At 45.5% G+C, this 13,659-nt stretch overlaps 1 protein-coding gene across 2 annotated transcripts in view; it reads right to left on the bottom strand.

The window, feature by feature from the left end:
- RAB31 (RAB31, member RAS oncogene family) overlaps positions 1–13,659 on the bottom strand; it is a 112,350-nt gene that overhangs the window by 14,389 nt on the left and 84,302 nt on the right. For both annotated transcript variants that reach the window (XM_012535276.3, XM_033439412.2), the window contains exon 6: positions 2,736–2,845. In XM_012535276.3, coding sequence (XP_012390730.1) covers positions 2,736–2,845 — 110 coding nt within the window. The remainder of the gene's footprint in view (positions 1–2,735; positions 2,846–13,659) is intronic.

Genomic DNA, 13,659 nt, shown 5'->3' with positions numbered 1-13,659 from the left:
GAGGAGCATATGTAATACAAGTTGGAATAGGGGGCAGGAAAATAAACGAGGTGTCTGCTGTAATGTATCTAGGTGCGTTCAGTACTGTGTTTTAAGTTAACCTGTAAGTGGGTGACAACATCCCACTCTGGAGACATGCACCTGAAGGAATAGAGGCCAGGGAGGCACCAGGGTCCACATTATAAATATGGACGGACATCTCGCCACTGTCTGGGTATCCACAGGCTTCTTTGCTAAGGTAACTCTAACCAAAGTCTAATGAAACAGAAACAAACAACTGTTTATTTGATGTGGAAGATGAGGAGATACAAGAATTCAATGGCTTCTCTACGAATTAATGATTTGAAGCCATGATTACCCAGTGCTATAAGCAAAACGTTTTTTTTTTTTATTATTAAATGAAGCAGCCCACCAGGCTCTCAGAATTCCTTATGCAAAGTCTCCATCACTTTGATCCACAAAGACCTCATATGCATGAAGGGATTTATACTGGCTGAACAGAGCAAAGGAATTAGCTTTTGAGTTGAGAGACTAATGCTTGGGCTCAGGCTTGTTTTCTTCCTTGAAGTCCTTATGTCATTTTATATCGAAAGCATGACTTTGCAGAAACCTCGGAAGGTCCCCTAGCTCATGCAGAAATCCCAAGGTGAATCTCAGGTACACAGAGCTGCGTGGATGCGGGGGAGAGGGCTCTGGAAAATACCAGGAGCTGCACAGGGACGGCTGTGAATGTCACAGTTGTCAGCAGCTCTCCTGCTGCATTAATTAAAACCACTAATACATATTCATAAAAACAAAATGTTTACCAGCTGTACAACTAGCCTGACGTACCAGAAAAGCTGAACGTCCCCAGAAAAGACAGAGTTTGAAGAAATATGAGGTTAGCGGAATGAGCTCAATCCAAACCCTCTTAGACGTCACCCAGACTCACACGGCGCAGCCCTGCACCCACGGCCCAATTTCGGGCAGGACCAGGAGTCTGAGGATGTGGGGTTTCCAACGTAAAACTACAGCCCTGGCGCGTGAGAGTCCGACCTCCAAGACCCGAGAGCTCAGAGAATACTATTGTTTTGAGGGTGAAACCACAGCAGGAATACAAATCCTTCTGAAGGAGGAAGGAAGGGAAGTGGATGTGGACCCCGGCGAACAAGTGGGACCAGGGCTGCAGAGAGCTCCACTGCTTCTTTCGCGTGTTCCTGGGCCCTGTAAGTAACCCAGGTCAGAGCTCCTCATGTGCGGTGAAGTCTCCTTCAAGCCAAGAGAAACAAGCAAAATATTCCCTGCTGTGGGTTCTCAGAGTCTGCAGTAACAAACCAAAACCAGCGGAAAGGAAATCAAATCTGTCCTGGGAAGCACGGCCCCTCTGCCTCTGAGAGGTTCGCCAACAGGGACTGCAGGCCGCACGGAGACCAAAACATCAGTTTCCCTTCTGGAATTCCCTTCTGGAATTGCCTGCAGCCCAGCCAACTGTTCTGGGGTTCGGCTTTCCTGAGACAGGCACCCCAGGACTTTGGCTCCCTGCACCTGGCTAGGCACACGCTCCAAGGGCATCGCAGGACACAGTTTCTCGAGACAGCCACCGGCAGGTCGCTCTCTGGGGGGATCCAGGATGGAAAAGCTGTTACCAAGGAAGCTGTGAAGGTTCAAGCTGGCCGTCGGCTGGGGAACAGCCGCAGATAAAGGTTATTCGTGAGACCAACATAAAGATAGGGAAGCAAACACAACCCAGGACTGGGGACAAAGACAAGAGCCATCAGCTTCCATCAGTAACTGATCAGATGGACCCAGAGATGCTCATGCTGAGTGAAGTAAGCCAGGCAGAGAACGACAAATACCATATGACATCACTTCTTACACGTGGAGTATAAAAAAAAAAAATGCAAATGAATTTATTTACAAAACAGAAACAGCTCACAGACATAGAAAACAAACTTATGGTCACCAAAGCGGAAAGGGGAGGGATAAACTAGGAGTTTGGGATTGACATATACACACTACTATCTATAAAATAGATAACCAATAAGGACCTACTGTACAGCACAGGGGACTGTGCTTAATATCTTGTAATAACCTGTAAGAGAAAAGAATCTGAAAAGAAGTATATATATATATATACACACACACGTATAACTGAATGACTTTGCTGTACACCTGAAACTAACACGACATTGTAAATCAACTATACTTCAATTAAAAAAAAAAACTCATCAGAAATGAGGAGAAGTTTTCCACACCAACTCTCCACCCACTTCCCAACTTCAGGTCACATGGGATGAAGACACCACTTCTTGCCGACAATCACCAGGCAAAAGAAATGACTAAAAGCTTCTCTTGTTTCGTTTGCCCAGAGTCACTCAGTCTCATGGGTGATTTTGGTTTTCTATACCTTTATCACTCTCTATTTTCTTTCTCCTCCCCTGGACATACTAACATAAAATGCTATAAAATATGTAATTCTTTGATTAAAATACATTTTATTTTTCAACAGGATTACTTCACTTTGATTCACGAAACCCAGACTCGGCAGGTGAAACCACAGACTCGTAGAGACGGAGAATGAGGATGCACTGTGTGGGTCTGCAGTAACCAGGGCAGAACTGCAGGGTTTAGTATCTGTGGCATCGAACAAATTCACACAGAGGAAGTGCTCTCCTCTGGAGCTCCCTGGTTTTTATCCTCTGACTCCCAGAGCATAAAAATGCAAGCCATGCGGAAAACACAAATCAGGTACTTACTGATTCCTTGAAAGAGCTCTTCTATATTAATTGCGTTCTTTGCACTGGTCTCAACCACAACAGCACCAATGGACTCTGCATACTCCTTAGCATCCTTCAAGGGCACCTCCCTGGAAAAGAGGGCAAACCCAGACAGAGATGAATGCTCGTTTGTACAGGATAAATAACCCGACAGAGCAAAGAAAAAGCTCACGTGCAAACAGCTCCCTTGTGGTCCTGCAGAATAATAACTCGGTTGCTCAGCAAGTATTGGAAACCTAAGATGGGTGAGGCTTTTTCAAGTTTAAAACCTGCTCTCTGGCATCCATGGAGATAAACTACTGTCCCCGGTCCCACCGAAGGAAAGAACTCCAGAACAGTAGGAAAAGGCTTTAGGAGTAAGGCCAGCTTTCGGAGTTAGGATTGATTCCAAAATTTTTTCCCATAATAATGACTCAATATTTTTAAAAATTTGTGTATGTGCGCATGCATGCATACATGCTTTTCTAAGGATTTCCATATATTGCCTTTTATAAATCAGAGAAAATATGTGACATGATCTGGAAGTTTGGCAGTGAGCATGTTCACAACTCCAACGGCACATTTAGATGAATAATCTAAAAAGACATTTATTGATGTACTTTTCATGTGAACATACTGCGGTGGATCCAAACATTTAAAAAGACACAGTGCCTGTTCTCCAGAAGTTTACTGATGTATTCAACCAATATTTAGTGAGTGCTGTTGTATGCCAGCCTTTCTTTCAGGTGTAGAGAAAACCCTAGTCCCTGCCTTTTGGAATCTACACTTGAGAGCGAAGACACACACACCCACGGACACGCGAAGGAAAAACATTGTCATATCTGTGTGGCCAGCAAAGTGCTCAGGAGTAGCGGGGTGGAGAGCCATGCATTTGATCAACGGAACCCAGGCAGGTGCCTTGGAGGAGGTCACTGAAGTGTGGCCACGAGCGGCAGTGAGAACATGGACCAGGGCCTGTGATACAGCAGCCTGACAAAGGCCCCCCAGGGGGGAGCGCCCTCATTCCCCCATCCCTGGTGCCATGGAAAGTCAACTCTGCACCCAGCCAGCACTGCCTTGGGTACAATGGAGGGTTGACAATGAAGGACGTGGGGTCTGAGTGCAGAGAAAGTCAGTGATGGGGCTGAGAGGGTCCAGCAGGGATCGTGGACGGGCAGGTGGGCACCTAGTGGTCACGGAGGGCCAGCGACAGGATCAGCTCCACATCCTAGGGAAACAGGGGCACGAAAGGGACTAGACGGGGAGGCAGGGGAGAGTTCGCCAGCTCCTCCAGTGCTGCAGGCAAGAGAATGCAGGGCTGGGCTAGGGGGATGCTACAGGGAAAGGGCAGAGGGCAGGGAAAATCAAAACTGGGAGGGCAGTTCTTCTACAGGCCTCATCGATGGTTTCAACTGGAGCATAAAGTTACTGGGAAGGGCTTCCCTGGTGGCGCCGTGGTTAAGAATCCGCCTGCCGATGCAGGGCACATGGGTTCAAGCCCTGGTCCAGGAAGATCTCATATGCCGCGGAGCGACTAAGCCCGTGCACCACAACTATTGAGCCCACGTGCCTAGAGCCCGTGCTCCGCAACAAGAGAAGCCACCACAATGAGAAGCCCGCGCACCGCAACGAAGAGTAGCCCCCGCTCGCCGCAACTAGAGAAAGCCCGCGCGCAGCAACGAAGACCCAGTGCAGCCAGAAATAAAATAAATGTATATTAAAAAAAAAGTTACTGGGCAACTTCTACCTGGCATTTAAATTCTCTCCAGACCCCAAATCATATGAGAGGAGGACTTTTCAGGCACTTCCTGGGAAAGGGTCCCACTGCCACCTTCAAGACGGTGGTCCCAGGAGAAAAGAGGCCTCCTGAGTGTCAGCTGGAATCTGCACTTGAGTCATCGTTCTCACCAAAGATGCACCGGGCAAAATGACCCTCCCGAATCTACCCTCTTTCTTGTGTTCTAACAGACAAGCCCCGGGCCTCTCAGTTATTAAAAATAAGTCTTCAGTTTTTTGGTGGCGGTGAATTTTACAGTTGAAATATTTCAGAAGAGGGCTTGTCTAGGTTCAGTTTGGCAAGTCACCCTATTTCTTCTGTCTTCCTGGCAGTCTTTATCAAACCACAAATTGAAGGGTGGGGCTCCTCTCTGCCCAAAGGTGGAGCAGATAAGACGGGCTGTGTTTGCTCATCTCTCCCTGGGGTAGGGGCCCATCTGGCAACCAAGGAAGCTGCAGCGACACCTCCCCTGCGTTCTTAACTCCCCTCTCATCAGCCCCCTCGCTGGACGAAGACGAGCAGAAAAGTTTCTGCCAGGGTTACGGTGAGAACAAAGTCACTTGCAATGCAATACAACCTATCCATCCCGAGGACCACAGTAAACCTCCGAGAAGGGTTAGTTCTCTCAGAGCCAACAATGCTGGGCCCTGAAATGCAGAGAGAAGAGAAGCGCGTCCTCAGATCTCCCCCAGGTTTCGAAACGGGTCTCGTTAAACAAATGACTTGCCAAGGTGACACAGTGACTCGGGGCAGAGACAGGGGTCAACGCGGGGCCCTCTGGCTCTGCCCCCTTTGCTCCTGTCACAACGAGCAAACAGGCACCCACATTCCAGAAGCCGTTCCTTCCATCTTTACAGACAAAGAAAGAACCCCAAACTGCAGCACACTGGAGGAGGGGCAGAGGCAGGGCCAGGTGCAGCCCGTCCTGTAGAACAGGTTCTCATGCCAGGAGTCTGGAGGCCAGGCAAGTCCCGCTCCTCTTAAATGACCTGAGATTAGAAGGACCACCCACTCCTGGGTCTGAGAAAGTGTGTCTCACCACGGTGATATCACACGAAATATGTCTTTGTCCCTGGTTCTTGGTGCAGAACTCCTGAAGCCCATGGAGTTTCCCCAGGGGTCGGCGTCTTTGTTATTCATTAAGAGCCCCCAGGAGACCACACCTGAGTTTCTGATGGGGTGGGGCCGTGTCAGAAGTGGCTGCAGGACCGGAGCTGGTTGCCCAGCTGACTAGAGGAGGGGGAACTTTCAACCCTACTCCCAACCTTGGGCGGGGGCTGGAGACGACCAAGTAATGACAGCTCAATACAAAGCCTTGAACGCAAGGCGTGGGGAGCTGCGGGCTGGTGAACACACGGAGGTGCTGGGAGGGTGGGGTGCCCGGAGAGGGCATTAGAGCTCCACATAACAGCCCCTCCCTTCCCCCCAAACCTTGTCTTATGTGTCTCTTCCATTTGCCTGGTCTTGAGTTGTACCCTTTATAAAAATGAATCATAAGTCTAGTGCTTTCTTGAGTTCTGTCTGTTCTAGTGAATTATTGAACCTGGGCGGGCCAGTCATGGACCCCCAAAATGCGTCGTCTGCTGCGCAGAAGCGTGGGTGACTTGGGGATAACCAAGACCTGAGCTGGCATCTGAAGGGGCGGGTAGTCTCATGGGACCGAGTTCATGACCCATGGGGTCGGTGTTAACTGTGGGTCAGCCAGCATCAGAAATGTGCTGAGCTGCGGGACACCTGGTTGGTGTCCAAGAATTGTCGCTGGAACAAATGGTACAGCTACAATCTGAAAGGAGAACCCTGCGGAGGCGAGTGGCTGCTTCCTCGGGGCCCCTGGTAGATGTGTGACCATTCGGTGACCTTGGAACCCCCCAGCTGTGTCTCGGGGGAGGCCACACACAGCCCGGGGAGACTGGAAGGCGTCAGCATCAACCGGTCTTCTGTAATCACCATCACAGGAGACATGGCATCCATGACTTTCCTTCATTTCTTTCAACAAATATTTACCGAATGTCTGCCACAGGCTGGGCGCTGTGATAGGCCTTAAACAGGTAAACTGAAACGAGTCCGCCCAAGCCAAGGGATAAACACACAGCTAGTCCATTTTGATGGGAAAGAGTATTTTCAGACTTTCAAGATGAAGCTACATACACAAAGTCAGGACTCCCAGAAGTCACCCTGGAGACCACGGAGAAAGACACCAACTTCCAGGGACCATAAGAAGAAACGGAGTCGGGATGAGCGTGCAGAGCTGGGTGACAGCGGGGCGGGGGTGCTGGTGAAAGCATTACGGGTCAGGATGTGGGATGGGCGGCTGCCTCCAGCAGACTGGCCTGTGTTGGGCATGCGGTTACAGCCTCAGAGGGCTCATAGCCGTGTGGAAAGCAAAGGGGCTTGGAAACCATCACTTCTCTATTTATACTCACCGCCTTTCAGCCACCAACCGGCGGCTCTCCCTGTAAACCTGCTGTTTCCTAGGCCCAAAGCCCTGGAGGTGCCTACAAGGCGTCCCCTCCCCTCTCAGCCCGAAGTGATCAGGCCCTCGTCTCCATCACTCAGGTTTCTGCTGCTGCCTCTAACTGGTCCTCCAGTCTCCTGCAATCTATCACTCCCAGGCCCACCGTGGGGATCTCTCAAAACTACAGATCCATCAAGTATTCCCGTGAATAGAATTCTTCCATGTCTTCCAACCAATGAAACCCAGTGCCTTAGCAGGACGAGGCTTCCTGCCTGAGTCCTCCCTGTTCATGCCCGACGGGACAGCCGCTCTGGGACCTTGCTGTGCTCACGTCTGTTTCTGGACCTTGCACCTGCTCTGGTCCACCCCTCCCCACCCCCTTCCACGTGGCCTCCTGGAGAGCTCCGCGCAGCACCCCCTCCTCGAGAGCAGCCTAGGGGCTGCCATCATCCTGGTGAGATTCTGTCTCCCTAACGGGCTGTGGATCTCCTACGATCGGGATCACGTTTTGTTTTTAAGGGGCCAGGATCCTAGCAGTGCCAGGCACCTAGGAGGTGATTGGTAAGTACCCACTGAATGACTGAGTGACAGTCACCCCCACTGGCCTTCAGCAGAGAGGAGGACTGAGGTAGAGGGACCATGGGGTCTTCGGAGGAAGGATGGGGAGTGCTGACAAGGACAACTGGAAAAGTCCTGGGGGGCAAAGACTCACCCAGCCTTCTGAAAGGGCCAGGAGGGAGGCTTAGGGCTGAAAACACAGGAAAGGGGGCATCTCCTCCCAGCCCCAGGCTCGGACGGTCATCAGGTGTTATATTTCAACGGGGTCCACGCAGCGTGGACGGTATGTGTCTGGGACTCAGGCAGAGCCCACAGCCCTGGGAGGCTCCCCGTGGGGCAGGAGGGCAGGAAACAGCATTCTTGTGGCTTCGGATTTCTCAACAGGCTGTGCCGCCCAATGAGGGTCCGTGTTTTGTTGTTGGTGGGTGTAACCCGGCAACACGGCAGCTGACTCATTCCAACCCCAGGGCTATTTAATTCCCCATGAGCCTCCTCCACGGGTGGCAGGGGGAGAGGAGGTCAGGGATCCCAAGAAGGAGCTCCTGGGCCCCACCTGTCAGGAGGTGCATCCAACCTGCAGGCCAGGGCAGAACAGCACTCTGCACCTAGGGGTTCACCGGCAAGCTCACCTCCTGTGTCCCTCCTGAAAGTCAACGGAGACAGGTGAGCTCCACTGGGCCTCCCGTGCAGAAGAGCAGTACTGTGGCAGTGAATTCTCGTTCAGAATCTCTGAATGACAGGTATCCTAGTCAGTGGCCAACGTGAGGAAGGTAGCTCAACGTGCTGCTCACAGAAGTAAAATGTTCTCCTTCAGTAAAACAGCCTCATCATGTCTCCCTCGCTCAGGCCTTAGCCCCCGTGCTGCCAGATGGGCGAACGCTTTACCATTTTATTTTATTTTACTTATTTTTGACTTTATTTTTTTATAAGCAGGTTCTTATTAGTCATCAATTTTATACACATCAGTGTATACATGTCAATCTCAATCACCCAATTCATCACACCACCACCCACCCCCCGCGGCTTTCCCCCCTTGGTGTCTATACGTTTGTTCTCTACATCTGTGTGTCTATTTCTGACCTGCATACCGGTTCATCGTACCATTTTTCTAGGTTCCACATATATGCGTTAATATACGATATTTGTTTTTCTCTTTGGACTTACTTCACTCTGTATGACAGTCCCTAGATCCATCCACGTCTCAACAAATGACCCAATTTCGCTCCTTTTTATGGCTGAGTAATATTCCATTGTATATATGTACCACATCTTCTTTATCCATTTGCCTGTCAATGGGCATTTAGGTTGCTTCCATGACCTGGCTATTGTAAATAGTGCTGCAATGAACATTGCGGTGCATGTGTCTTTTTGAATTATGGTTTTCTCTGGGTATATGCCCAGTAGTGGGATTGCTAGATCATATGGTAATTCTATTTTTAGTTTTTTAAGGAACCTCCATACTGTTCTCCAAAGTGGCTGTATCAATTTACATTCCCACCAACAGTGCAAAAGGGTTCCCTTTTCTCCACACCCTCTCCAGCATTTGTTGTTTGTAGATTTTCTGATGATGCCCATTCTAACTGGTGTGAGGTGATACCTCATTGTAGTTTTGATTTGCATTTCTCTAATGATTAGTGATGTTGAGCAGCTTTTCATGTGCTTCTTGGCCATCTGTATGTCTTCCTTGGAGAAATGTCTATTTAGGTCTTCTGCCCATTTTTGGATTGGGTTGTTTGTTTTTTTAATATTGAGCTGCATGAGCTGTTTACATATTTTGGAAATTAATCCTTTGTCCAGTGATTCGTTTGTGAATATTTTCTCCCATTCTGAGGGCTGTCTTTTCGTCTTGTTTATGGTTTCCTTTGCTGTGCAAAAGCTTTGAAGTTTCATTAGGTCCCATTTATTTTTGTTTTTATTTCCATTTCTCTAGGAGATGGATCAAAAAAGATCTTGCTGTGGTTTATGTCAAAGAGTGTTCTTCCTATGTTTTCCTCTAAGAGTTTTATAGTGCCCAGTCTTATATTTAGGTCTCTAATCCATTTTGAGTTTATTTCTGTGTATGGTGTTAGGGAGTGTTCTAATTTCATTCTTTTACATGCAGCAGTCCAGTTTTCCCAGCACCACTTATTGAAGAGACTGTCTTTTCTCCACTGCATATCCTTGCCTCCTTTGTCATAGGTTAGTTGACCATACGCGTGGGTTTATCTCTGGGCTTTCTATCTTGTTCCATTGATCTATATTTCTGTTTTTGTGCCAGTACCATATTGTCTTGATTACTGTAAGTTGTAGTATAGTCTGAAGTCAGAGAGTCTGATTCCTCCAGCTCCGCTTTCTTCCCTCAAGACTGCTTTGGCTATTCGGGGTCTTTTGTGTCTCCATAAAAATTTTAAGATTTTTTGTTCTAGTTCTATAAAAAATGCCATTGGTTATTTGATAGGGATTGCACTGAATCTGTAGATTGCTTTGGGTAGTATAGTCATTTTCACAATATTGATTCTTCCAATCCAAGACACAGTTTATCTCTCCATCTGTTGGTATCATCTTTAATTTCTTTCATCAGTGTCTTATAGTTTTCTGCATACAGGTCTTTTGTCTCCCTAGGTAGGTTTATTCCTAGGTATTTTATTCTTCTTGTTGCAATGGTGAATGGGATTGTTTCCTTAATTTCTCTTTCTGGTCTTTCGTTTTTAGTGTATAGGAATGTAAGAGATTTCTGTGCATTAATTTTGTATCCTGCAACTTTACTAAATTCATTGATTAGCTCTAGTAGTTTTCTGGTGGCATCTTTAGGATTCTCTATGTATAGTATCATGTCATCTGCAAACAGTGACAGTTTTACTTCTTTTCCAACTTGGATTCCTTTTATTTCTTTTTCTTCTCTGATTGCCGTGGCTAGGAATTCCAAAACTATGTTGAATAATGGTGGTGAGAGTGGACATCCTTGTCTTGTTCCTGATCTTACAGGAAATGCTTTCAGTTTTTCACTATTGAGAATGATGTTTGCTGTGGGTTTGCTGTATACGTCCTTTATTATGTTGAGGTAGGTTCCCTCTATGCCCACTTTCTGGAGAGTTTTTATCATAAATCAGTGTTGAATTTTGTCAAAAGCTTTTTCTGCATCTATTGAGATGATCATATGGTTTTTATTCTTCAATTTGTTAATATGGTGTATCACATTGATTTGCATATATTGAAGAATCCTTGCATCCCTGGGATAAATCCCACTTGATCATGGTATATGATCCTTTTAATGTGTTGCTGGATTCTGTTTGCTAGTATTTTGTTGAGGATTTTTGTATCTATATTCATCAGTGATATTGGTCTGTAATTTTCTTTTTTTGTAGTATCTTTGTCTGGTTTTGGTATCAGGGTGATGGTGGCCTCATAGAATGAGCTTGGGAGTGTTCCTTCCTCCGCAATTTTTTGGAAGAGTTTGAGAAGGATGGGTGTTAGCTCTTCTCTAAATGTTTGATAGAATACACCTGTGAAGCCATCTGGTCCTGAACTTTTGTTTGTCAGAAGATTTTTAATCACAGCTTCAATTTAATTGCTTGTGATTGGTCTGTTCATATTTTCTATTTCTTCCTGGTTCAGTCTTGGAAGGTTATACTTTTCTAAGAATTTGTCCATTTCTTCCAGGTTGTCCATTTTATTGGCATAGAGTTGCTTGTAGTAGTCTCTTAGGATGGTTTGTATTTCTGCGGTGTCTGTTGTAACTTCTTTTTCATTTGTAATTTTATTGATTTGAGTCCTCTTCCTCTTTTTCTTGATGAGTCTGGCTAATGGTTTATCAATTTTGTTTATCTTCTCAAAGAACGAGCTTTTAGTTTTATTGATCTTTGCTATTGTTTTCTTCATTTGTATTTCAATTATTTCTGATCTGATCTTTATGATTTCTTCCCTTCTGCTAACTTTGGGTTTTGTTTGTTCTTCTTCCTCTAGTTCCTTTAGGTGTAAGGTTAGATTGTTTATTTGAGATTTTTCTTATTTCTTGAGGTAGGCTTGTATTGCTATAAACTTCCCTCTTAGAACTGCTTTTGCTGCATCCTATAGGTTTTGGATCGTCATGTTTTCATTGTCATTTGTCTCTAGGTATTTTTTGATTTCCTCTTTGATTTCTCCAGTGATCTCTTGGTTACTTAGTAACGTATTGTTTAGCTTCCATGTGTTTGTGATTTTTACGTTTTCCCTGTAATTCATTTCTAATCTCAGAGCGTTGTGGTCAGAAAAGAGGCTTGATATGATTTCAATTTTCTTAAATTTACTGAGGCTTGATTTGTGACCCAAGATGTGATCTATCCTGGAGAATGTTCCATGTGCACTTGAGAAGAAAGTGTAATCTGCTGTTTTTGGATAGAATGTCCTATAAATATCAGTTAAATCTATCTGGTCTATTGTGTCATTTAAAGCTTCTGTTTCCTTATTTATTTTCACTTTGGATGATCTGTCCATTGGTGTAAGTGAGGTATTAAAGTCCCCCACTATTATTGTGTTACTGTCAATTTCCTCTTTTATAGCTGTTAGCAGTTGCCTTATGTATTGAGGTGCTCCTATGTTGGGTACATATATATTTATAATTGTTATATCTTCTTCTTGGATTGACCCCTTGATCATTATGTAGTGTCCTTCCTTGTCTCTTGTAATATTCTTTATTTTAAAGTCTATTTTATCTGATATGAGTATTGCTACTCCAGCTTTCTTTTGATTTCCATTAGCGTGGAATATCTTTTTCCATCCCTCACTTTCATTCTGTATGTCTCCCTAGGTCTGAAGTGGGTCTCTTGTAGACAGCATATATATGGGTCTTGTTTTTGTATCCATTCAGCAAATGTATGTCTTTTGGTTGGAGCATTTAATCCATTCATGTTTAAGGTAATTATCAATATGTATGTTCCTATGACCATTTTATTAATTGTTTTGGGTTTTTTTTTTTTTTAACATCTTTATTGGGGTACAATTGCTTTACAATGGTGTGTTAGTTTCTGCTTTATAACAAAGTGAATCAGTTATACATATACATATGTTCCCATATCTCTTCCCTCTTGCGTCTCCCTCCCTCCCACCCTCCCTATCCCACCCCTCCAGGCTGTCACAAAGCACTGAGCCAATATCCCTGTGCCATGCGGCTGCTTCCCACTAGCTATCTACCTTACTACATTTGTTAGTGTGTATATGTCCATGACTCTCTCTCGCCCTGTCACAGCTCACCCTTCCCCCTCCCCATAACCTCAAGTCCGTTCTCTAGGAGGTCTGCGTCTTTATTCCTGCCTTACCCCTAGGTTCTTCATGACATTTTTTTTTTCTTAAATTCCATATATATGTGTTAGCATACGGTATTTGTCTTTTTCTTTCTGACTTACTTCACTCTGTATGACAGACTCTAGGTCTATCCACCTCATTACAAATAGCTCAATTTCGTTTCTTTTTATGGCTGAGTAATATTCCATTGTATATATGTGCCACATCTTCTTTATCCATTCATCCGATGATGGGCACTTAGGTTGTTTCCATCTCCGGGCTATTGTAAATAGAGCTGCAATGAACATTTTGGTACAATACTCTTTTTGAATTTCAGTTTTCTCAGGGTATATGCCCAGTAGTGGGATTGCTGGGTCATATGGTAGTTCTATTTGTAGTTTTTTAAGGAACCTCCATACTGTTCTCCATAGTGGCTGAACCAATTCACATTCCCACCAGCAGTGCAAGAGTGTTCCCTTTTCTCCACACCCTCTGCAGCATTTATTGTTTCTAGATTTTTTGATGATGGCCATTCTGACTGGTGTGAGATGATATCTCATTGTAGTTTTGATTTGCATTTCTCTAATGATTAATGATGTTGAGCATTCTTTCATGTGTTTGTTGGCAGTCTGTATATCTTCTTTGGAGAAATTTGGGTTTGTTTTTGTAGGTCCTTTTCTTCTCTTGTGTTTCCCACTTAGAGAAGTTCCTTTAGCATTTGTTGTAGAGCTGGTTTGGTGGTGCTGAATTCTCTTAGCTTTTGCTTGTCTGTAAAGCTTTTGATTTCTCCATCGAATCTGAATGAGATCCTTGCTGGGTAGAGTAATCTTCGTTGTAGGTTCTTCTCTTTCATCACTTTAAGTACATCATGCCACTCCCTTCTGGCTTGCAGAGTT

The sequence above is a fragment of the Orcinus orca genome, chromosome 15 (genome assembly GCF_937001465.1).
Source record: "Orcinus orca chromosome 15, mOrcOrc1.1, whole genome shotgun sequence".
In the NCBI taxonomy this organism is placed as follows: Eukaryota; Metazoa; Chordata; class Mammalia; order Artiodactyla; family Delphinidae; genus Orcinus; species Orcinus orca.
The sequence above is the reverse complement of the archived record's forward strand: the minus strand, read 5'-3'. Positions and strand labels throughout refer to the sequence as shown.